The following is a 21,895-nucleotide window of genomic DNA, read 5'->3' on the forward strand; positions in this document are numbered from 1 at the left end:
CCCAAAGATATAATACTGGGCTGGGGATTTAGCCCAGTGGCGCGGTGCCTGCCTGGCAGGTACAAACAAGGTCCTGAGTTCAATCTCCAGTACAGAAACAACCACCACCAAAAAAAAAACAACAAAAAAAACCCCAAAGATGTATACCACTGGCAGTTAGACTAAGACTATTTTTAAGTCTCAGTGTGTGTCTTAACCTGGTGTTCATTGAACTTCTTGGATATTTGTGTCTCATCATTTGGGGTTTCCAGGCATTATTTCTTTACATATTCTCTCTACTCTTTTTTCGTCCTTCTGACCACCCACGATACAGCTTGGTGCTGAGATTTGTCAGGCTCGCTTTCCCTCTCATCCTTCAGTGTAGCATTGCCTGTGTGCTGTTTGCCGGTGGCCAGTTCCACCTGCTCGTTTCAGCCATGGAACCTCTCCAGTGAAATTTTCATTTATTTCAGTCACTGTACGTTTCAGCTCTGGGTTTTCAGTTGTTTTTTGGATCTCCTTATTGATATTTCCATTGCTTTTTTTTTTTCCTTTCTTCAGAATTGTTTAAAAAAATCTTTGTCCAGTTCATCCATCAGATCTGTTTCAATAACAGTTTGGTAACTTGTTTCCTTTGATCCTTCCTCTTTCCTTGGAAGCCTTGTAACTGTCTTGAACACTGTGTATTAGAATCTCATGTGGTAACTCTGGAAATCCGATTCTTCGCTTTCCCCGGCTCTTGGTATTTACTGCTTTCATGGCTTTCAGGTTTTCTTCTGTCTCTGTCAAGAATCCTCCTAAGATGGAAACATAAGGTCTCAGATCTTTCTGAGCCTGTACTCAGGCTTTCCCGGGCGTGTGTGTTCCCTTTTGAGTTTTTCTCAGATAGTTTTGAGTGTCATGATCCTGAATGTGTGGCTCCTAAGAGGAGGGAAGGACAGGCACAGTGGTCGGCACTGCCTGCTTCAGGGGCACAGCACGGGTCCCGGGAGTGCGCCCGCGCTGGGCTCTGTGGCAGGGGTGGGGACACTGCTGCTGTGCTGAGGACTAAAACGGATGGAAATGAATTGCCCAGTGGGCACGTGTTCTGAACGTGTAAAGCTTTCATCTCAAGGGACTCCAGAGTCTGGCACTGTCACCCAGATCCGGCCATGAGTTGGTGTCTCGGTCGGAGACGTTCCAGTTAGAATTCAGACAGACCTTACATTTCTTGGAAACAGATCTCCCCGCAGTCCTGTTACTCAGAACTTGGCTTCTGATGTGTCTTGCTTTGCTGCCTTTTCAGTCTGCTCAGTCTTATGTACGGGAGGTGCTTTGGCCTTTAAATATTAGGAAGTTGGGTCGCTGTAAAATTTTGCATTTTGATAAACAGAATGTACATTATTGTTTTTAGTGTGCTGGCATTGACGTTCGTCTGTGTGATGTCGGTGAGGCCATCCAGGAAGTTATGGAGTCCTATGAAGTAGAGATAGATGGGAAGACATACCAAGGTACGGCCCTTTCGGAAGGATCTCATTTTGAAATTAATTTGATCAACTATTATTGCTTGCTTCTTTTTCTTTTCCCTGCTCCATCTCTCTTTTATGTGGTACTAGGGATTGAACGCAGGGCTTCATCCCAAGCTGCTTGCCTCTTCAGCTTATTTATATATATATATATATACACACACACACACACACATATATATATACATAAATTTTTTTTTATGGACCAGGGATGGAACTCGGGCCCTTGCGCTGATGAGGCAGGCCGCAGCATCCCTGTCCTGTTTTATATTCTGAGACAAGGTCTCCTGAGTTGCTCAGAGTGGGCTTGAACTGATCGCCCTCCTGTCTCAGCCTCTAGGAGTTCTTTGATTATAAGTATGCGCCAGCATGCCTAGCCCATGGCTTTCTTTAGGTCAACCTTTTTGTCCTTGTGTCTTAGGAATGTAAAGGAGGAAAAATGGGAGTGCACAGTCACTCCCTGGGAGCCATGGCTCCTTGCTGACCTCTGAGAGGTTGATCTGAGGGAGCCAGTGTGTGAGCTTGGCTGCCTGGGACTGGTAGTCGGTGCAGAAAAGCTGGAGGCCCTTTCTACTGTCCCAGTGTGTAGTTTTTGAGTCTCAATGAGAATTTGGAATTGCCGGGCATGGTGGCACATGCCTATAATTTCAGCATTCAGGAGGCTGAGGCAGGAGGATCGCTGTGAGTTTGAGACCAGCCTGGGTTACATAGTGAGTTCCAGGTCAGTCTCAACTACACAGTAAGACCCTGTCTCAAAAAAAAAAATTTGGTGACCACTTACTCCTTCATCTGCCCCTCCTGGTTCTTGTAAAAAAGAAGTTTGGTGCAGATGCCTATAATTTCAGCATTCCGGAGGCTGAGGCAGGAGGATCGCTGTGAGTTTGAGACCAGCCTGGGTTACATAGTGAGTTCCAGGTCAGTCTCAACTACACAGTAAGACCCTGTCTCAAAAAAAAAAATTTGGTGACCACTTACTCCTTCATCTGCCCCTCCTGGTTCTTGTAAAAAAGAAGCAGTTTTAGGGTTAGCTGCTTCTGTTACCATCTCAGTAACGTGGGCTTCCTGGAAGTGTACTGTATTCTAATCTTGGAGGAAACAGATCAAAGGAATTAAGTGCAAAACTGATTTGAGGAATTTGCAGAGCTACAGGGTAGGCCTTCTACTTTCCCGGTTCATTGCTATAGAGCCTGTTCCTTCTGGGTTTCTGATGCACATGCAGCTTGAAAGGACACCGTGACAGTGTTCTTGAAAAGACTTGTTGAACTGAGAAGTTGCCGAAACCCTTAGAGACCCTGGTTGTAGCGAATATGTACTGATGTCCTGTACTTGTGCTGTTATGACCTCCCTTTCCAAGTTAGACGGGGGATAGAATTGTCTTCTTCAGCTCATTTTCTTCACATTCACTCCATCTGTTGAATGCATCCCTGGCTGTTTAATTGCTGACTGATGTTCCGCTGTGTAACTGCCACAATTCGTGTATTTTGTCATTGATTTCAGGATACTGAGATGGAACGTTTCATAAACTGTCATTGTGACCTGTATCCTTTCACATTCCTTGTTCTGTAACCACACAGATATGTATTTCTCCTGTTCTAAGCATTTGTGTACATGGCATTTTTATGTTTTCAGTGACACTCCATACATGGTTCTTGCTTTAATCTCATCCCGACTTTTCCGTCTCCCTTTTGCTCCTCTAAGTTAGTCTTAGAAGAGGCAGTTCAGTGGAGCAGTATGTTGCTTTGCAGTAAATGCTGGAATTCTCTATGAAAAAGCCAGGAATCTCTTTACCTTTCTAGAAAACCTGCATAACGTTTCTTTCCCTGTTGTGACAGTGAAGCCAATCCGCAATCTGAACGGACACTCGATTGGGCCATACAGGATTCACGCGGGGAAGACCGTGCCCATCGTCAAGGGTGGGGAGGCCACGCGGATGGAGGTGGGTGGCTGCAAAGTCAGGCCTGCGCCTGGGCAGAGCCCCAGTCCACCCCTGGGGGCGCTGCCTGCACACGGCACACGAGTTCTGGGAGAGCGGATGGCGGGGCGCTGGGGCCAACGGGCGCTGTTTACAGCAGTGGGAGTCCGAGGTGGCAAGCGGGATGCCTTCTGAATCTCTTCTCGCCGTCCTGTTTCTGAAGGAAGGAGAAGTGTATGCCATCGAGACCTTCGGTAGCACAGGCAAAGGTGTGGTTCACGATGACATGGAGTGTTCGCATTACATGAAGAATTTTGATGTTGGCCACGTGCCAATAAGGTGAGTGACTGCTTTAGGGCTGATGGGCATCGCTTCCCAGTTCACATCATTTAAAAAATGACACACAGGCGGTTCTGTGGGTTTCTGTTGTCAAAGAAAAGGTAAGCCTAAATTCTGGTAATAGTATTAATATTTTGCTAGAATTCATAGGTTTTTGGCGTTAGTATTGTCTCGGTAAATTTCGTACTTGAACTTGTATCATACTCCTTTTAACCTCTCATAGGAGATCGTTGAAGGCGTTATACCTTTTTGTGTGATCTTTGAGCTTCATGTACTAACGGCGACTTCCATCATTCTGTGTAAATGAGTTTGTACCTGGGAAGTTAACAGGTGTGCATGGGCACACAGCTTTGCTGAGCCCCTGGGCTCCATCCCCGCCCTGAAAGGAGGAGGGAAGCCAAGGAGCGCAGACGTTGTGGAGCTTGGATTTGGGTTTTTCTTAATGGGGGAAGTGAGCTGGTGGCTTCTGTGCCAACAGTTAATCTTAAGTTTTTCTCCATAGGCTTCCAAGAACAAAACACTTGTTAAATGTCATCAACGAAAACTTTGGCACCCTCGCCTTCTGCCGCAGATGGCTGGATCGCCTGGGGGAAAGCAAGTACTTGATGGCGCTGAAGAACCTGTGTGACTTGGGCATCGTGGACCCGTACCCTCCACTGTGTGACATTAAGGGGTCGTACACAGCGCAGTTCGAACACACCATCCTGCTGCGCCCAACCTGTAAGGAAGTCGTCAGCAGAGGAGACGACTATTAAATGTAGTCCAAAGCCACCTCAACATCCTTATTTTCTAAGCTTTGTTGGAATACGTTACACCAGAATTAACTTGCAGCGTGCTGTCAAAATGTCTTAACAGTGGACCTGTGTCATACTTTACCCATGTTTAAAAGAATTTGATTTTGATCAGAGGCAAACCGTCTAATGTAATTAACTAAGAAGAGGCTTTCAGGACTTTCAAATGTTAACTGTCTCCTCCCTGTCTAGGAAATGCTCTGCAGCTCAGATTAGTTAGGAATGACTTACACATTTTGTTTGGAACACCTAAGTCGTGCTTTTTGGATATTTATATTGCCATATTCTTACTTGAATGCTTTGAATGACCTACTTACTACATCCACTTCTGCCCTCTGGTATTGCTTTTTAACCTTCCTGGAATCCATTTTCTAAAAAATAAAGACATTTTCAGATCTGAGAACTACATTTCAATGTCTGTGGTTGTAATTGTGGACAGGAAGTGGCTGGCCACCGTGTAGACCTCCACACTGACACTGTGGGCTTAGAAGCCAAGTCGATCTTCCTGTGCATAAAGTAGGACAAGCTTTTCTTTGTAAGCGAAGATTGAGCTCTAGGAATATTTGGACTTTCTTAGTACCCGTCTCTTTTCCCCTGACATTGGAAAGATGTACTAACCAAAACATGACTTAGTAGGAACATTGTGCCAACCTGAAAAAGTTTTATGTAGTAAAAATCAATATTTTAATCCTTAGTCCATTGGTAGTACTTGTTAGGAAATATATTCATCTTACTCAAAAAAACCCAAGAGCTTTAAAGCCACAAAAACAAGGAAAAAACAGGCCCACTTTCCATGTTCTGGGCTTGCTCTCATTAGAAGGGTTAGATGGGAGGGCCGAGGGTTAGGGTCAGCCGGTGCTGGTCTGGGTTCCCAGCCTCTCCTTAGGGCAGCTGGGTCTCCTCATGGTGTCAGCTGTGTAACACTGACCTGTCTGAACTCAGCCCTGCTACAGGTTCTGTTGCTTGAATTTGTGGTTTGTCAGGAATGTTCCAACATAATTTCAGAATTGTCATGTGCCAAGGTAAAGCCTTAATTTGTGTATGCTTTAGCTCAATGAGATTTGATTGCTTCCGGGATGCTGTTTAGTTCTGTATTGTTTAATGTTTTCCTCTTCAGAGAAACCTATGACTTCATGTACCTAAATCACTTGTTACGTTGAAGAAGAGCCGCTCTTTCCTTGTTAGAGCTGTAAATGAATGTTACCTTCTAGGGAAAACAACCTAGAGCTTAGCTGAGCTGTTTATTCTGGTGCTAATGTCCATAGCTCCCCTGGAATGCCTCCTCAGAGCTCCAGTGTTCGCCTGGATGTACTGTTTTCTAAATCTAGGATTTGAAAAAGACCCGAATGAAGGCTTGGGGCTCTCCTAGTCTCCTTTTAGAAGTCAGCAGTAACCTTTCTCAGATATGCATTCCTGGGCCTGGAGGGGCTGTCAGGGAAAAGCTCTGTACACAGGGAAGCCGTCACCTAGGGAAAATCTGTGTTTACTTACTAGCCATGTATCCGAATCATTTTGTTATGTTTACAACGATGTACCTTATTGGCAACAAATTATTAGTTTGATGTTTAACAATAGTGCCTTTAGTAAATTATTTTACAACCAAAACACGTCGTTTTTTGTTAGATCAACATAGCAGAATGTACAAGTCCATGCTGAGACTTGGAATATTTAATAAGAAAGCTATATTTCTGTTAATCATTTAGGTTAGATGCATAATTTAGTGGAAAGCACATTTCCCACATACAGTGGCCCATCCAACACCTCCCCTTTCCCCACAGCTATTAGTATATTTTTACATTGAAATAAATAGAAGCAATTATGCCACTACAGACAACACAGCTTCAAGTTTTTTCTTTTAAAATCCCATTAAGACTAGGAGCTATGATGTTTAGTACTTTAAAAATACTCCTTAAACTGGGGGCTTTTGAGTCAGAGGCCAGCCTGGAGTATGCAGCTCAGAAGCAGTCCTTGGGATGAAAGGTAGACACGTCGTCTGTAATGAGGTATGAGTGCAGCAGTGGAGGTGCAGCCCGCCCTGGCCGCTCAGTTCTCCACTGCATTTTTGGCACAAGCTGCTGCGGGGGGGCGGGTAAACTCCCCTTGTGCTTCGCCATCAGCTGCTCCAGGGGAGTTGTTTCTTGAAACTAAAAAAAATGTGCCAGTATAGGTCCCTTGCAAATTTATACTTAAGGTGACCACTACTGGCAAATAGTCACAGGATATTACTTTTCATTAGATCTTGAGCACCAATAGCTTATCCAGGGAACAGGCACAGTTCCAGGAATTAGCAGTGACGGACGCGATGCTCCGCGTTTCAGTTGGCGGCAGGGCTCCGGGACAAGCTGAGGTGAAACGGGAAGGGCATGGTGTCTGCCTCACACCGCTCTTCCTGCAGATTTAGATGCTTTTTACTGTAATTTTAAAAAGACCAGGGTCTCATGACATCTAAGAGGTGCCTAGTACTTATATAATTCTAGCAAGAGTAAAAATCCAGGCTTCAGCCACTTAGAAAAATGAGACTCTACACAACCAAGAAGCCCAGGGCCGATCCCGAACGGTCCTTTCCAGCCTATGAAGTTTTTTCTTCAAGACCTGTTTTTTTGGTACCAGGGATCTAACCTGACCTTGCAAGGCAGGCGGTAGCACCACTGAGCTAAATCCCTGGCCCTCTTTAAGACTTTTTTATACCCTGGAACTAAAAATCTCAAGCTATACAAAGCTTTAAGAGATCTGTTATCAGACATACAGAATGATCTCCTATCTGAGATAAACTCTAAAACATATACTGGTTTGGTAAATTCAACTAAGTCCCAGCTGTCCTTTTCAAATCCATAGTTACAAAGTTTACTTAAAAAATACATTTGTAAATCTGCCATTTTCATTTAGATATAGTTTGACTATGCCAAATAAAGAACAACTGTTAAAAATTTTTTTTGTTGTTTGTGGTGATTGGGGCTCACTATGCAGCCCAGGCTGACATCGAACGCACAGTGATCCTCCTGCCTCAGTCTCCAACAGCAGTTAACATTTTTAATCAAATTCTATTAATCAAATTGAAGTCTCTTCTGACTCCTGTCATGCGTGATCTTGGGAGTGTCAGCGACGGTGACTCTGGAGAAGTGGTGCCTTGATATGTTGCTTTCAGTGCGTTAGCTTAGCTTCTTTCACAGGGCAAAGGGGACCAGTATACAAGTGGCCTGTAAGAAGTATCCTTTTCCTTTTTTTGGTTAAGACTCTTCGTGAAGAGGGCCTGGGATTTAGCTCAGTGGTTCCACTTCCTGTCTCACAAGCGCAAGGACCCGAGTTCGATCTCTGGTACCAAAAAAAAAAAAAAAAAAAAAAAAAAAAAAAAAAAAAATCGTATTTGTGAAGAAACTGTCCAATTTTCCATCATTTACAGTCTGTACAAACAACAGCACATATAAAATGCCTCCCTGCATTTCCTGGGCGGATGGCACCAATTCTCGAGGAGCCAGTGAAGACACCCACAGTAAGAGGGCACACGAGCCTGAGGTGAACAGTGCAAGATAACCAAGAGCTTGAAAAACATGTTTATGTTTCATCCCTGTAAAAGAGCTTTGTTAAATATGAAATGTATGAATGTAGTGTTCACTGTTTCCTAAGTTTTAAAAAGCTCGGAATTTTAACTCGGCCCTTTACAAAGTCAGTGTATAAAGTCCAAGCAGCACCGCGCCGGCCCGGTCAGCCAGGGCTCTCCCTGGCAGTGGTGTCCGCGCCGTCCCTGGGGTGCTGGCCGTCTGCCGGGGGCTCTGGATGTCCGGTCTCGGGGCCGCGCTGGGTGTAGAACAGGAGGTAGGCCTGGGCCCTGCACACCTCGGCCGTGGTGCACAAGCTCAGCTTGGAATCGTTGCAGTGCACCCAGAACCCTAGAGGAGCCACAGAAGCAGAGCTCAGCGGGGACTGCGTTCTCTTCTTCCAGATACAGCTCGGGCGCTGTGCTGCTCTGGCTGCGCGAGCACCTGACCCCCGACCCCAGTGTGTGCGGAACCCGCACTCTTAAGTTTCTTTCCTTGTCTGTTTTTTGGTCCTAGGAATAGAACGTAGCTAAATGCCAGGCCCTGTACCCTTAAGTTTGTTTCTCATATCTGTGATTCGCCCAGTTCAGTAGTTTCCCTGCTGTTTTAACAAATTAACTGAAATAAACCAATAAACATAAGGCCCTACTCCTTGCAGTATGTGCGTATATATTTGTTTGTTTGTTTGTTTTGTTTTTTGAGACAGGGTCTCACTATATAGTTGAGACTGACCTGGAACTCACTATGTAGCCCAGGCTGGTCTCGAACTCACAGTGATCCTCCTGCCTCAGCCTCCCAAGTGCTGGGATTACAGGTGTGCGCCACCACGTGTGGCTCCTTGCAGTATATTTTTAACAAAACTTGATTTTGCGTGTGTGGTGCCGAGGATTGAACAAAGGGACTTTGCACTGAGCTACCCCCCAGCACCTGTTGTCATTCGGGGTCTCTAGGTTTCCCAGGTTGGGCTCAAACTTGCAATCCTCCTGCCTTGGCCTCCTAGAGTGCTAGGATTACAGGCATGCTTCCCCACATTTGGCCTGACTTTTCATTTACAAAACTGTCTTCATTATCCTGTCCTCACAGCCCTTACACAATAAAAAGTACTACAAACCTGCAACAACTGTAGTACTTTCTACTTATATAGTATAATACAGTTTGGTATAGTACAGTGGGTATTTTCAAGTACAACTTCAAGCCCTTTCTCTTAAAGCAATAGTCCTTCAGAAGCATTCTTTGCTTACTATAATTTAAAAGCAATTGAGAGACCACTGAAGCCCGAACACCGACTTTGGAAGCTAGGCCCCGACCAGGCCGTCCCCGCGTGTACCTCCTTCGGAGTTATAGCAGTAAGCGGTGTAGTGTCCTGAGCCGAACCCTTTCCCATGGTGCATCACCACGGCAGACAGGTCGTACAGGAAGCATTCGGGTCTCAGCGACTTCAAGGTCTCCCTGCAGCAATAGGGCTCCATGTTTAAGGTTTCCTCAAAGCCGACGTGAACCCCAATCTTCTCTCGGTTATTACGTCCTGACCACCTGGGAGGAAACCAGAGCAGAGTCTGGGAGAATTACCATGCACTACTAAGACAGTCATAATAGTGGAGAAATGAAATTTGAAGAATCCTGTACACCATACAAATGATGTAAAATATTCTTTAAGACATAGATGACTATGTCTAGGTTTGGTGGCAAATGCCTATAGGCCCAGCACTTGGGAGGCTGAGGCAGGAGGGTCATAATGAAGTCAAGGATAGCCTGGGCTACATAAGTGAGACCCTGTCTCACCACCCCCCTGCCCCAGACATAGCTGACTATCATGGAGCGATTTACCTATTTACCAAATAGGTCCAGTCAGATTTTATTTAATTTTTTTTTGGTACCAGAGATTGAACTTGGCCCTTGCACTTGCAAGGCAGGCGGTGAAACCACTGAGCCAAACCCCCAAACTTGTCTCTGACAGTTTGACAAGATAGGAAGAAAAAACTTCAGGAAAATTAAAACCCCTAAGGGCATTTTCCTCTCCTACAGGAAGAGTCACGGCTCTGGAAGTTTTTAATTCCTTCCAGTCCAGCCACAGCACGGCAGGGATGTCCCAGGTGGGAGATTTAATCTGTATCTTCTCTGTCAGGCGTGGAGGGGCAAAAGTCCACCCCAACAAGCAAAAAGCACCAGGGCACTCTGAGGCGCCCGTGTCCTTCCTCTGCATGCCCCGCATGGCTTCAGAGCGGCACTGGCTGAGCGTGTGCCCCAACCTCAGGCTGACACTGCCAGCGACGGCCTCCACAAAAGCCGAGGGGAGGTCTGGAGAGACCCCAAGACAAAGACTGAGCTTGGCTCAGGCTTCCAGCCCAGGGTCAGCTGGCTCCAAGGAAGGCCCATCGTGGCAGAGGTCGGGCTGGGAAGCAGAGAGAGAACTGGAGAGCAAGGGGCCGGGCGTTTGAAAGCAGAGACAGGCGATCACCAACTAGCAGCCAGGAGAAGTCCCGGCTGCTGCTATCACAATACGTTAAAGTCCCAATACTCACGCATCAGCCCCACCACCCCCGTTTCCTTTGCCTGCAGCCACTTTATCTGCTGACTTGAACGCACCCTCCAGGGCCCAGGCGCGAATAAGCAAGTCGCCTCGTTCTCTGCACTGCTGCGTGCTGCCATGGTGTCCTTTCCTGAAGGAAAGCTCTGCACTGCCTTTGTAACCCAGAAACTGGCAGGGACACTCTTTTGTCGCCTCACTGCTGGGTGTGGGGAAAGCCCAGGCGCATGCAGACACGAGTTAAGGACAGGCACGTGAGGGTGGCCGATAACTTCAATCGCATCTTGCAAAACGTGAAGTTCAGGTAACACTTTTTGGCTAGCTAGCCGGGATTTTTCTACAGGTGACAGTTGCGCAGACTCTCATTCTGAAGTGACTGCTTTGACCCGAGTAGCGAAACCAGAAAATCATCCAGTCAGAGCAGTTTGGCTCCTGCTTAGAATTTTGAGACAGGATCCTAGCTTATTTCCCTCAGAAAGACACAGGACATCTTGCATCCAAAAAAAAAAAAAAAAAAAAAAAAAAAATTTCACACCCGTGTTTTTTAAAAAAAAAAAAAAAAAAAAAAAAAAAGCATTCACTGCCGGGCATGGTGGTGCATGCCTGTAATCCCAGCATTCTGGGAGACCGAGGCAGAAGGATTTCAAATTAGAGCTTAGTCTGGACAACTAGGCAATATTAGCAACTTAACAGAGAACCTGTAAAATAAAAATAAGAGCAGGGTGTGGTGGTGCACGGCTGTAATACCAGCATTTGGGAGGCTGAGGCAGGAGGACTGCTGTGAGTTTGAGGCCAGTTTGGGCTATACAGTGAGACCCTGTTTCAAAAAAACAAAAATCAACCAAATACATACATACATACATACATACATACATAAGAATTAAAAAGGGTAGGGATGTAGCTTAGTGCAAAGTCCCCGGGTTCAATCATTACCAGAAAACAAACAAACAAACAAAAACAGTCATGTATTTGCTGACTGTACCCTTACCAGCACAGAGCCATAAATAACTGAAGTCAACAGTGATCACCTCAAGGAAGTGTTACTAAGAACAAAGGACAAAGGTAATTTAACATATGCAACACAGTACTTAAATTTTTTTAAAAACAGGTGTTCTTAGGGCTGGGAATTCAGCTCAGCGGTTCTACCGCCTGTCTCACAAGCTCAAGGACCTGGTACCAAAAAACACAAAAACAAAACAGGTATTCTTTTCATTAAAACAAACAAAATATTTACTTCACTTGACTAAATATATTTCAGCAAACTAAAGAGTTTTTTGTTGTTGTTATTTGTTTTCTACAGTCTTGGGGATTAAACAGGAGTACTAAGCAGTATCCCCAGCCATTTTTATTTCTGAGACAGGGTCTCCTCACACTGCCCAGGCTGGCCTTGGAACTGTGACGCTTCTGCCTCAGCCTCCTAACTAGCTGGCATTATAGGTAGATATTCATGTACCATCACACCTTACTAGTTTGGGCTTTTCCTAAACTGCTTCTAACTGCTACATCTTCAACTAAGTATTTTCCAAGAACAAGGCAATTTTGTCAACTGCTCTAACAGAGTAAATTTTAAATGCTATCTTCAGCTGACTGGTACGCACAGTGAGCAGAATTCGCATGACTCGCACGCCCGGCAGACAGAAACAGGGGGAGCTGTCGTCAGCAGTGCGCTCCCCACAGGATGTGGTGCTGCTCATGGCCAAAGGCAACTGCCACATTTTTTCCTTTAAAAACAAAAAGCACAAGTCCTCTGGGGCGCTCAGGTCCCCCGCACCCCGGGTTGTGCTGCTACCCACCTGAACCGCTTGAGGTGCAGCCTGAGAACCTGCGGCAGGCGGCAGATCAGGAGCTGCTTCCGGGCTTCTGTGAGTGCGACTGGCTTGGAGGAGAACCTCCTCCGCTTCGCTAGAATGTTCAGGAGAAGGGGCATTGAGTTACGGACACAGGGAAAACTGACACTGCATTTAACTTAGACAAGGACTAATTCAGCAGCTTCTGTCCGCAGGCACCGTGCTGTGCTTTACCTCCAGACACTTCTGCACAACTTAAGAAACGTAGGAGCTAGTTACACAAGACCAGCACCGAAACATGGAAACCATTCATTAACAACAGTGCAGCCGGGGACTTAGCTCAGTGGTTCCGCCTGCCTCAAGGTCCTGAGTTCGATCCCCGGTAACAACAAAAAACCACGTTGCAAACAGGGTAACAGAATGACGCATACTACTCCATCCTGACAAGAGGAGTTGGCCATCCTGATTAATGAGAAAAAGCTGAAGCCTCCCCTCCTTACCCCTCAACATTCAATCCCCAAACTCCTACTTTAACAGTTTGCAGAGGCTGCTCAGGACCCTGGGGCACAGGTCCTAGCCGCTGCACAGCCCTCCACCCTCAGACTGAGGGTCCCAAACAGCAGCCATGACCAGCGCTGCACGCCAGGCTGTCGCTCGGGTGTCTTAGCTCTGCTCTTTTAGCTCTAGATCTCGTCAGACTTGGGGTTCTTCCTATTGCCCCCTCTGGCTCACGAGAGGTCTACTCGGGGACCATGACCTGCAGTTTCTGGCCGCAGTGCTGAGAGTCAGTTTGCTCTCTCGGTCCAGGAGCGGTGGCTCCAGCCACAGCACAGCTGGCCTCCCGAGGACCCCTCCAGGTCACTCCCGAGACCCGGGAGCCAGCGTGAGGGTCCTGCGCGCACCCCTGGGTCAGGGCCAGCGCGCAGGGTCCACCAGGGTTCCTGTGGCATGGCCACTCCTCGACCTCCGCTTGGAACCCAGCGTCCTCGGGCACAAGGCGGCTCTCCCAGTACCGGCTGGGCCACCCTGGGAGACCCGTGCCATCTCAGTGTCTTCCCCCAGATTTAGTGAAGAAACCATCTGACATATGTCAAGGAAAAATACGTCATCAAACAAACTTGATAAAGGTAAATTATTTTTCTACAACCTTTTAAGTCCTAGGCTCCTTTATAAGCATTTACATTAGATATCACTCAGAAAAGACAATGTAAGTCATTCTAGAAAGTCATCAACTATGTGTCATCTCATGCAGTTTTTTTTTTTTTTTTTTTGAGACAGGGTCTCACTATGTAGTTGAGCCTGACCTGGAACTCACTATGTAGCCCAGGCTGCTCTTGAACTCACAGTGATCCTCCTGCCTCAGCCTCCTGAGTGCTGGGATTACAGGTGCGCACCACCATGCCCAGCTACTTCTATGTGTCATCTCTTCAGCACTGGAACTCTTTTTTTCTTTTGGCGGCGGGTAATGGGGATCAAACTCAGGGGTGCTATACTACTATGCTACATTCCTCCAGTCCTCTTTATTTTGAAATAGAGTCTCATTAAATTGCCCAGCCTGGGCTTGAACTTGCAATCCTCGTGCCTCAGCCTTCCTCAGTGGTAGGATTACAAGTGTGTATGTTTGAGTGTTTCTTATTCATCAAAAATTTACTATCAGGGCTCTGGATTTAGCTCAGTGGTTCCACCACCTGCTTCATAAGTACAAGGTCCCAAGTTCAAGCCCCAGGACCGAAAAAAAAAAATTCACTATCAGGGCGGGTGATGTTGCTTGGTAAAACACTTGCCTAACATGTGGGGCTTTGGGTTTGACCCCCAGAGCTGGGAAAAAAAACCTCATTATCTTGGGCCAGGGATTAGCTCAGTGATTTCCACCACCTGCCTCACAAGGGGCAAGGTCCTGACTTCGATTCCTGGTACAAAAAAAAAAATCAGTATCTAAAGCTCTAGAATCTATGATCTCAGCACTCGGGAGGCTGAGGCAGGAGGACTGCTGTGAGCTTGAAGCCAGCATGGGCTACACTGTGAGTTTAAGGCCATCCTGAATTGCATAGTGAGAGACCCTGTCTCCAAAAAGTAAAATGATTAAGTTTTAGAATCACTCTCTGAAACATGAAAATTACAGAGAATACCTCAAAGTACAAAATATGAACACCAAAATGCCAAGTACATATACCTAGAGAGGAGATGATGACACAGAACATCTGCTGTGGTTCTCACACCCTCTCTCCGGAGGAGCGCGGCTGTTTCGGGGGGCTCCTGTGGCCCCTCTTCCCAGACAGCCCTTATCACAGTGGATCTTCATGGATCCAGTTGATGAATGTGAATAAATCTTTGGTTTTTTTATTTTTCTGGTACTGGGGATCAAATTAAGGACTTTGTGCTTGTGAAGCAGGCGCAATGCCCGAACTAATTCCCTGGCCCTAATCTTTGTTTTTTGAAGCCAATCTCTACAGTAACAACTATCTATTGCTTCCTACTATATGTACGTACAACACATATTATCTATACACGCATTTCAGTGTTTATATATAGCAAAGACACTCTCGAAGCACATGTTTCATTTGTACTATATGACATGCTTTCCTTTTACTGTTTTTCTCTGCCACTTCTTTTTTTTTTGGTACTGGGGATTGAACTCAGGACCATGCACTTGCGAGGCAGGTGGCAGAACCACTGAACTCAATCCCCAGTCCTCTGCCACTTCTCATCCACATATCGAATTTAAATTTCTTCTTTTTTGTTGTGGTACCGGGGATCAAACTCAGGACCTTGTGCTTGTGGGGCAGGCACAGCGCCATTGAGCTAAATCCCTGGCCCTAGATTTCTTATTTTAGGACTCTCTTTTCTCCACAATTGACTAAAGGATAAAAAAACTTTAAACGCCATCAACAATGCAAGAAAAACCCAAAATACAAAAACAAACAAAAAACCCCCCAAAACAAAACCAAAAAAATCCAAACCCAGCCACAAATGCCAAGTGTAAAGTAGAAATGTCTAGTCTGATCTCTTTTGATGAACTCAAGTTATTTTCATAATAGCTATGAAGGGAATTTCTTCAGTTTTGTTGAATTTGTGTTTCTCTGTCAGTCTTAGCAAAGCACAGAGACGACCTCTACTCACAGTTACACTGGTCGCATACGTAGATCTTTCCATCTAAAGCTTCAGTTTCTGTGAATTTGGCCAACATTTCAGTAACCAAACACGGCTGCGAGGCAGCATCCTTCCCACTGCACTGGTATCTCCCTGGAAATTCCAATGACAAGTCCCAGAAAGGTTCTATGGTATTTGATTTGTTGTCACACGCGAGACATGTAACCTGCAAATAAAAGTATCAGAGATTACAATCCGTCAAAACATTCTTTCATCAGGCCACTGTCAGTAAAGAAAGGAAAATGCACCATAAGAAATCTGAGTAACTGGCCACATGTATTTCCTGTACCTTTTTACACCGCGTGCTTCAGTCCCCAGACCCTCCCCCCACCTGTATTGTTTCTGGCAGCACTAGAACCTAGAGCCTCTGCACTGTGCTACATCCACATTCATTTTTAAAATTTTTGAGACGGTATCACTTAGTTACCTCAGCCAGATTCCGAACTTGATCCTCCTGCCTCAGCTTCCCAGAGTGCTAGGCCTGCAGGTGTCCTAGCTTTCTGCTTTTTGACACAGGGTCTCTCTTATTTGCCAAGGCTAGCCTCAAATTGCCAATTTTCCTGCCTCAGCCTCCTGAGTAGCTGGGATTACAGGTACGTGCCATCGTGCACAGCTGGGCTTTCTATTCTTGTCAGGACATTTAATTATAAATTTTTCATTCTGTAAAAGTGGGATTAAACCCATCTTGAACTGCAGGCTGGATTTAACTCCTAGGCTTTAGCTGGGCCCAGCAATGCCATCATAGCCACGGCTTCAGAGCCAGGCCTAGCGGCCACACCTGTAACCTAGCACTCTGGGGACTGAGGCAGGAAGGCCGCCAAATTTGAGTATGACCTGGGTAATTTTGTAAGATGCTGCCTCAAATTAGTAAGTAAAAAAAGGGCCGGGGATTTAGCTCAGTGGTGCTGCGCCTGTCTCACAAGCACAAGGTCTTGAGTTTGATCCCTGGTACACACACACACACCAAAAAAAAAGTAAAAAAAAAGGGCCAAGACTGAGATGTAGGGAGGCTGAGGCAGGAGGATCATTGTGCTGTGTGTCCGAGACCAGCCTGGGCTACATAGTGAGTTTCAGGTCAGTCTCAACTACATAGTGAGACCCTGTCTCAAAAAAACAAAAACAAAAAAACAAACAACCCCCAAAACAGACTTTAGGTTAAAACACAAACTATGGCTCATTTAATAGCTACATATTATGTCTGTGTATTATATACACGTATCTTTATATGCATTTAATGTATTTATTTCCTTATGCCTGCAATTCTTAGCTTTGCTGTCTTCATCTTGCAGATTTTGTCCCTCTATCCAGTCCACCTCTCTGGTGCTGGGGACTGAACCCAGGGCTCTCACCTATTAAACTCTCATTCTACCACAGAGCTACACTCTGAGCCCCGCAAGCTACCATCTTAACTCTGATCAAGTAAAATGCTATTCGCATGTTTTCATTAGACAGATTTTAAAGCCCTATCAACTGACAATTTCAAAAACATACTTCCTAGCCGGGCGTGGTGGTGCACGCCTATAATCCCAGCACGGGAGGCTGAGGCAGGAGGATCAGGAGGATCGCTGTGAGTTCGAGACCAGCCTGGGCTACACAGTGAGTTCCAGAGCAGTCTGAACTACATAGTGAGACCCTGCCTCAAAAAAAAAAAAAAAAAAAAACGAACTTCCTGGGCCTGCCTGTAATCCCAGCTAACTCAGGAGGCTGAGGCACAACATATGTGTAACATATAATAACAATTCACCCCGCTGCTTAAACACTACCACATTAAAATCCCTAACCTAAAAGGATAGGACACGGAGCAGCTGCAGATGTTACTCAGTGGTGTGGGGCGTTGGGCTCCTTTCCTAGCACCACCAAAGCAGGGAAAAGCACTTCTAGCAACTTACACAGGCCATACAGCAGCAATCCTAGAAAGAGAATATTAACCCGAGAGAAACTTTACTCACAACTCTGCACACAAGTGAAGACAGACTATGAGGTAGGAAACTCTCCATATGGTCAACATTCGGGGCACAGGCAACACAACAAAAAAGCCAGTTCGAATGTAGATTTTAGATGTAACAAATTGATCCAAGGAACCCTCCTGGTATTTAGTCTGGGACTCAGCACTACCAGGGCCTCCCTGACTGAGAAGTTTTCTTGAATTAAAAAATCAAATAAACCAAGTGGGGTGGCATAAGCCTGTAATCCCAACACTCAGGAGGCTGAGGCAGGAGGATTGCTGCAACTCTACGGCCAACCTGGACTAGAGAAACACTAATTAAAGAAAACAGCCAAAGCCATTCATTCCTGCCACCAACTGTCTGAATCTCCCCGTGCAGAGTCCAGGAGCAGCGCCGCCAGGCAGCATGTGGGTCCCCTCCTCCGGAACCACTCCCCTTGAAAAAGGGAAGAGGAGAAAAAAGTTTGTATGACGATTTTTATTAATTTTAAAATTCATTTATAAAGAAAAAACAAGGGCCGGGGATTTAGCTCAGTGGTTCTGGTGACTGCCTCTCAAGTGCAAGGTCCTGAGTTCGATCCCCAGTACCAAAAAAAAAAAAAAGTAAAGAAAAAACAAGACTGAAAATGTAAAATTATTTTTTAAAAAGTTGTTTTGAGATAGGGTCTTGCTATGTAATCCAGGCTGGCCATGACCCTGGTCAGATAGCCCAGGTTGGCTTTAAACTCATGATCCTCTTGCCTCAGCTTCCTGAATGCTAAAATTATAGGCCTTATGTCACTATGTATGGCACTAAAAAAATGAAATTAAATAAAAAACAAACCTTCTGAAATTTGTTATTAAGTATGAAATGTCCTACTTTTTGACAAAGTACTTCTACTTACAAGTCTCGGTCATAAGGATATTATCAGGGCTGGGGGTGTACCTCAGTGGCACTGCGCCTGCCTGGCAAGCACAAGGTCATGAGTTTAATCCCTGGTCCCACAAAACAAAAAGGTATTATCAGAAAACAAATATTAGTTTATCATGATGTGATAAATGAAAAATTGGAAACAGTCTTAAGTCAACAATGGGGGATGTGATTGTTATCCTGTAAACATAACAGATACCACAATGTTCTCAATGACCAAATCTTTATAATGACCATAGGAAATCCTTGAAAGAATAAGCAGCAGTTAAGAACACAGTGGCACACACCTGTAATCTCAGCTACTGGGGAAGCTGAGGCAGGAGGGTCATAAACTCAAGGCCAGCCTGGGCAGTTCAGCAAGATTCTTCCTCAAAGTAAAATATTTTTTAAAAGGCATGGGACTGTAGTTCTGTAGTAGAGTGTTCTTAGGTTCAAATCCCTAGTGCCATTACAAAAATTTTAAAAAGCCAAATAACCAATTACGGTGAAAAATATGTACGTGTGCACAAGTGAGGGGGAAAAAAAGATTAAAAGACAATACACCAAAACATTAAGTTTTTTCAGTGGATTGTGGAATTTGGTGACAAGGGAATGACTTACTTTCTTCTGTACATGTTTTCAGTATTATATAGTTTTTATACACCTGCATACTGCACTTACAGTATATTTCAAAGCTTTTGCACAGAAAAGATAGACGACGGAAAGACGGTGCAAAAACAAAGCTGCCTGTGCAACAAAGAAGAACAACTCTTATTTGCTAATTGGCACAATGTAGAATCTACATTTCTGAAACATTACCTGAAATAAACTTCATAGTTACTCTTCGAGGACCGTGTCTGAAATAGTTAAGCAATGTTTTACAAAAGTGCTGTAAAAGTAAAGTGTACTCTTACAGTGGGAAGCTGAAATGACAGAGCCGGTGTAGAGGGCAGGAAACGACGAAGGCCCAATTAGCTCATAGTCAGTGAAGCTGGGCCGGGGGTTTAGCTCAGCGGTTCGGTGGCCTACCTCACAAGCGCAAGGACCCGAGTTCGTTCCCCGGTACCAAAAACACAAAACAAAACAATACAGTCAGTGAAGCTGTGTGCTGCGGAACGGCCAGAGCCTCACAGCAGCAAAAGCTCACCAAGACTCCCTCTGTTAAGGAGGGAATCTGGTTTTGCAGCCCACTTTTTCACAACAAAGTAAACTTAGGGCAGCAATAAAAATTAAGGACAAGGCATCTAGCTCAGTGGCACTGCGCCTGCCTGGCAAGTGCGAGGTCCTCGGTTTGATCCCCAGTACCAAAAATAAAGAAAGAAAAAAAGAAGGAAGACAGTTAGGGTTATGACTCTGGATGAAGCCACATTCGTGGTTACTCTTGGTTAGTCTTCCCCATCTAGTCGTGCAGGACTTTGCCCTCTGACTTTCCCGAGGTCCTCTAGGGCCACTGCTTTTGAGCACCACAGCTGTTCCAGGACAGCACCATCTCTCCACCTGCTCCCTCTGGGATTAAACCCTTTCCCAGTCCCCCCCAGAATGAATACTGCTAACCTAATAAACTGTTCCTGAATTCCACCCTGCTCAGAAAGCACTTGAATGGGGCCAGGGATTTAGCTTAGAGGTTCTGCCGCTTGCTTCAAAAGCTCAAGGACCTGAGTTCAATCCCCAGCACCAAAAAAAAAAGGCTCTTGCTTACTTCCACAAAGGAAAGAACTTTATACCTTTCAAAAACCAAACTGTTTTGATCTGCAAATGGCACAAGTTCTACGGCACAAATGTATACAGAATGTGCATCTGTAGGCTTCATTTTACAAATTCCTCAAGATGGAGGTAAGGTTTTAAAAGATCCATACCTGACTAAGAAGCTGTCCGTGAAAAATATTATTTACAACATTCAGAACTTGCTTGATAAGTTTCCTTTGAGAAGTGGGGAGAAGGGCTGGCACCCTACCCGTTGTCTCGAGTTCACTTTGTATTTTATCCAAAAGTTCACACAGAAATTCCTGAGCATCTTGTTGGGCATAACCACGAAAAGCAGGAATCACCCTCCACACTGAGTGCAGCATAGCAGAGGGGGAGACCAGGGCCCACTTTCCAGACCACATGACCTGGAATAAGGTGTGCAATTCGTGGCAGAGAGAGAAATACTGTGAACTTGGCTCCGTATTTCTATTCTCCGATGCTCCGCCACTCAGCCCTGATGATATACTTGGGTGTCGGGAGCAAAGGAAGCTTGGTTCTTTCTCCTGGCATTCGCTCACTTGACATAGCACGGCACCTGTCACGGGGGGACGGCCGTAAGATCTCGTCTTGTCCCCGGCGGTCACGGCCAGCCACTGGTTCAGATTGAGCTTTAAGAAACACTGCCGAAAAATAAGTAAATGACTCAATACTTGAAGAACAGAATTCATATAGCAGGTGTTTCCCAAATTTCTCAACCCTGTTACGCCGGGAGTCACTACCGGCCCTCGCTTGGCTGAGGCATCACCCGCTTTCTTCCACCGTCCGTCTTCTGAGGTAGCAGGTACGGTTTTCTCCTTTGCTGGTGATGCTGGGGTTCGTGGAGGGAGGTGAACAGGAGCAGCTCCCGTCATGGCGGGCGGAGTTGCCCCATGCAGACGTAAACTCTTTCTGGGAGGCGAACTTTCCCTTTCTGCTTCTACTCGATACTCTAACAGTTCTTGAGGTCTTTTTTTCACTTCTCTTTTTGCTACTATTTTTTCTTGACATTGTTCTTCTTGCCTTTTTCTTCCAATGGGTGATCGCTCAAACCAAGTCCGAAAGATTTTCCCCATGAGCATCCTTCTCCTGTGCCAAAGAGCAGCACACATTTGATCTTCACTCCCAAGTGGAGACTGGGCAGCATCATGTAAGTAAGAATCAGAATCGTCACTTGTACCCGCAGGTCGGAGAACCCTGCCGCTGCGAGTGGTACAGTAGTTTTGGCTTCTGATTGTGCTTAATGTACTCCGCAGTGACTTCAGGTCCCCAGCTGCATTGTCGTTCAGGACATAATCATCACAGAGATAACAGAAAGTATACATCTCGTTCACTTCCAACGCGACAGGATGACTGCTTTCTTGAAAGTGCTTGAGTGCGTGCTCTTCAAGGTAGTGTCCACAGGCGACGTGGGGACAGCTGAGGCAGGCCCAGATGGACTCGGTCGTACTGCAGTCCACACAGTGCCACTTCTGCGGGCTGAGCACGGAATGGTCTTGAGCAAGCTGCAACCGCCCGATGTGTCTGCAGGTATCCATCGTCAGCCCTCACTCGGTCCGCCGGAGAAACACGTAATCCATACAAGGCCGTCCACAACACCCGAGGCACCTGAGAACGGGGCGGAACGAGGGCAAGTTTTTAATAAAGTAAAATCAAGAACCCAGTATTTCTTTTTTATAAGGTATGTTCCCAAGAATAATATAAATTTGCTCCCTCTGCCTCTAGTATCTGGGCCTTCCTCATAATACCGTACCTAGCGCTCTCTCTCTCTCTCTCTCTCTCCACTTGCTCTGACTCCCCTAATCTCACCACC

At 45.7% G+C, this 21,895-nt stretch overlaps 2 protein-coding genes across 5 annotated transcripts in view; one reads left to right on the forward strand and one right to left on the reverse strand.

Annotated features, from left to right (window-relative positions):
- Positions 1-4,579, forward strand: part of Metap2 (methionyl aminopeptidase 2) — a 29,367-nt gene extending 24,788 nt beyond the window's left edge. The window contains exons 8-11 of the mRNA XM_010629176.3: positions 1,373-1,469; positions 3,317-3,420; positions 3,620-3,735; positions 4,238-4,579. Coding sequence (XP_010627478.1) covers positions 1,373-1,469; positions 3,317-3,420; positions 3,620-3,735; positions 4,238-4,490 — 570 coding nt within the window. The 3' untranslated portion in view covers positions 4,491-4,579. The remainder of the gene's footprint in view (positions 1-1,372; positions 1,470-3,316; positions 3,421-3,619; positions 3,736-4,237) is intronic.
- Usp44 (ubiquitin specific peptidase 44) overlaps positions 1-21,895 on the reverse strand; it is a 43,016-nt gene that overhangs the window by 10,439 nt on the left and 10,682 nt on the right. For 3 of the 4 annotated variants that reach the window (XM_010629178.2, XM_010629177.2, XM_010629180.2), the window contains exons 2-6: positions 20,217-21,690; positions 15,497-15,692; positions 12,383-12,491; positions 9,390-9,595; positions 7,860-8,413 (exon numbers count right to left, since the gene is read on the reverse strand). In XM_010629178.2, coding sequence (XP_010627480.1) covers positions 8,229-8,413; positions 9,390-9,595; positions 12,383-12,491; positions 15,497-15,692; positions 20,217-21,620 — 2,100 coding nt within the window. In that variant the 5' untranslated portion in view covers positions 21,621-21,690 and the 3' untranslated portion in view covers positions 7,860-8,228. Of the gene's footprint in view, positions 1-7,859; positions 8,414-9,389; positions 9,596-12,382; positions 12,492-15,496; positions 15,693-20,216; positions 21,691-21,895 lie in introns of those variants that run through there. The other variant, XM_010629181.3, reaches the window with a different exon arrangement.

The sequence above is a fragment of the Fukomys damarensis genome, unplaced genomic scaffold (assembly GCF_012274545.1).
Source record: "Fukomys damarensis isolate Sample0158 unplaced genomic scaffold, DMR_v1.0_HiC HiC_scaffold_15, whole genome shotgun sequence".
In the NCBI taxonomy this organism is placed as follows: Eukaryota; Metazoa; Chordata; class Mammalia; order Rodentia; family Bathyergidae; genus Fukomys; species Fukomys damarensis.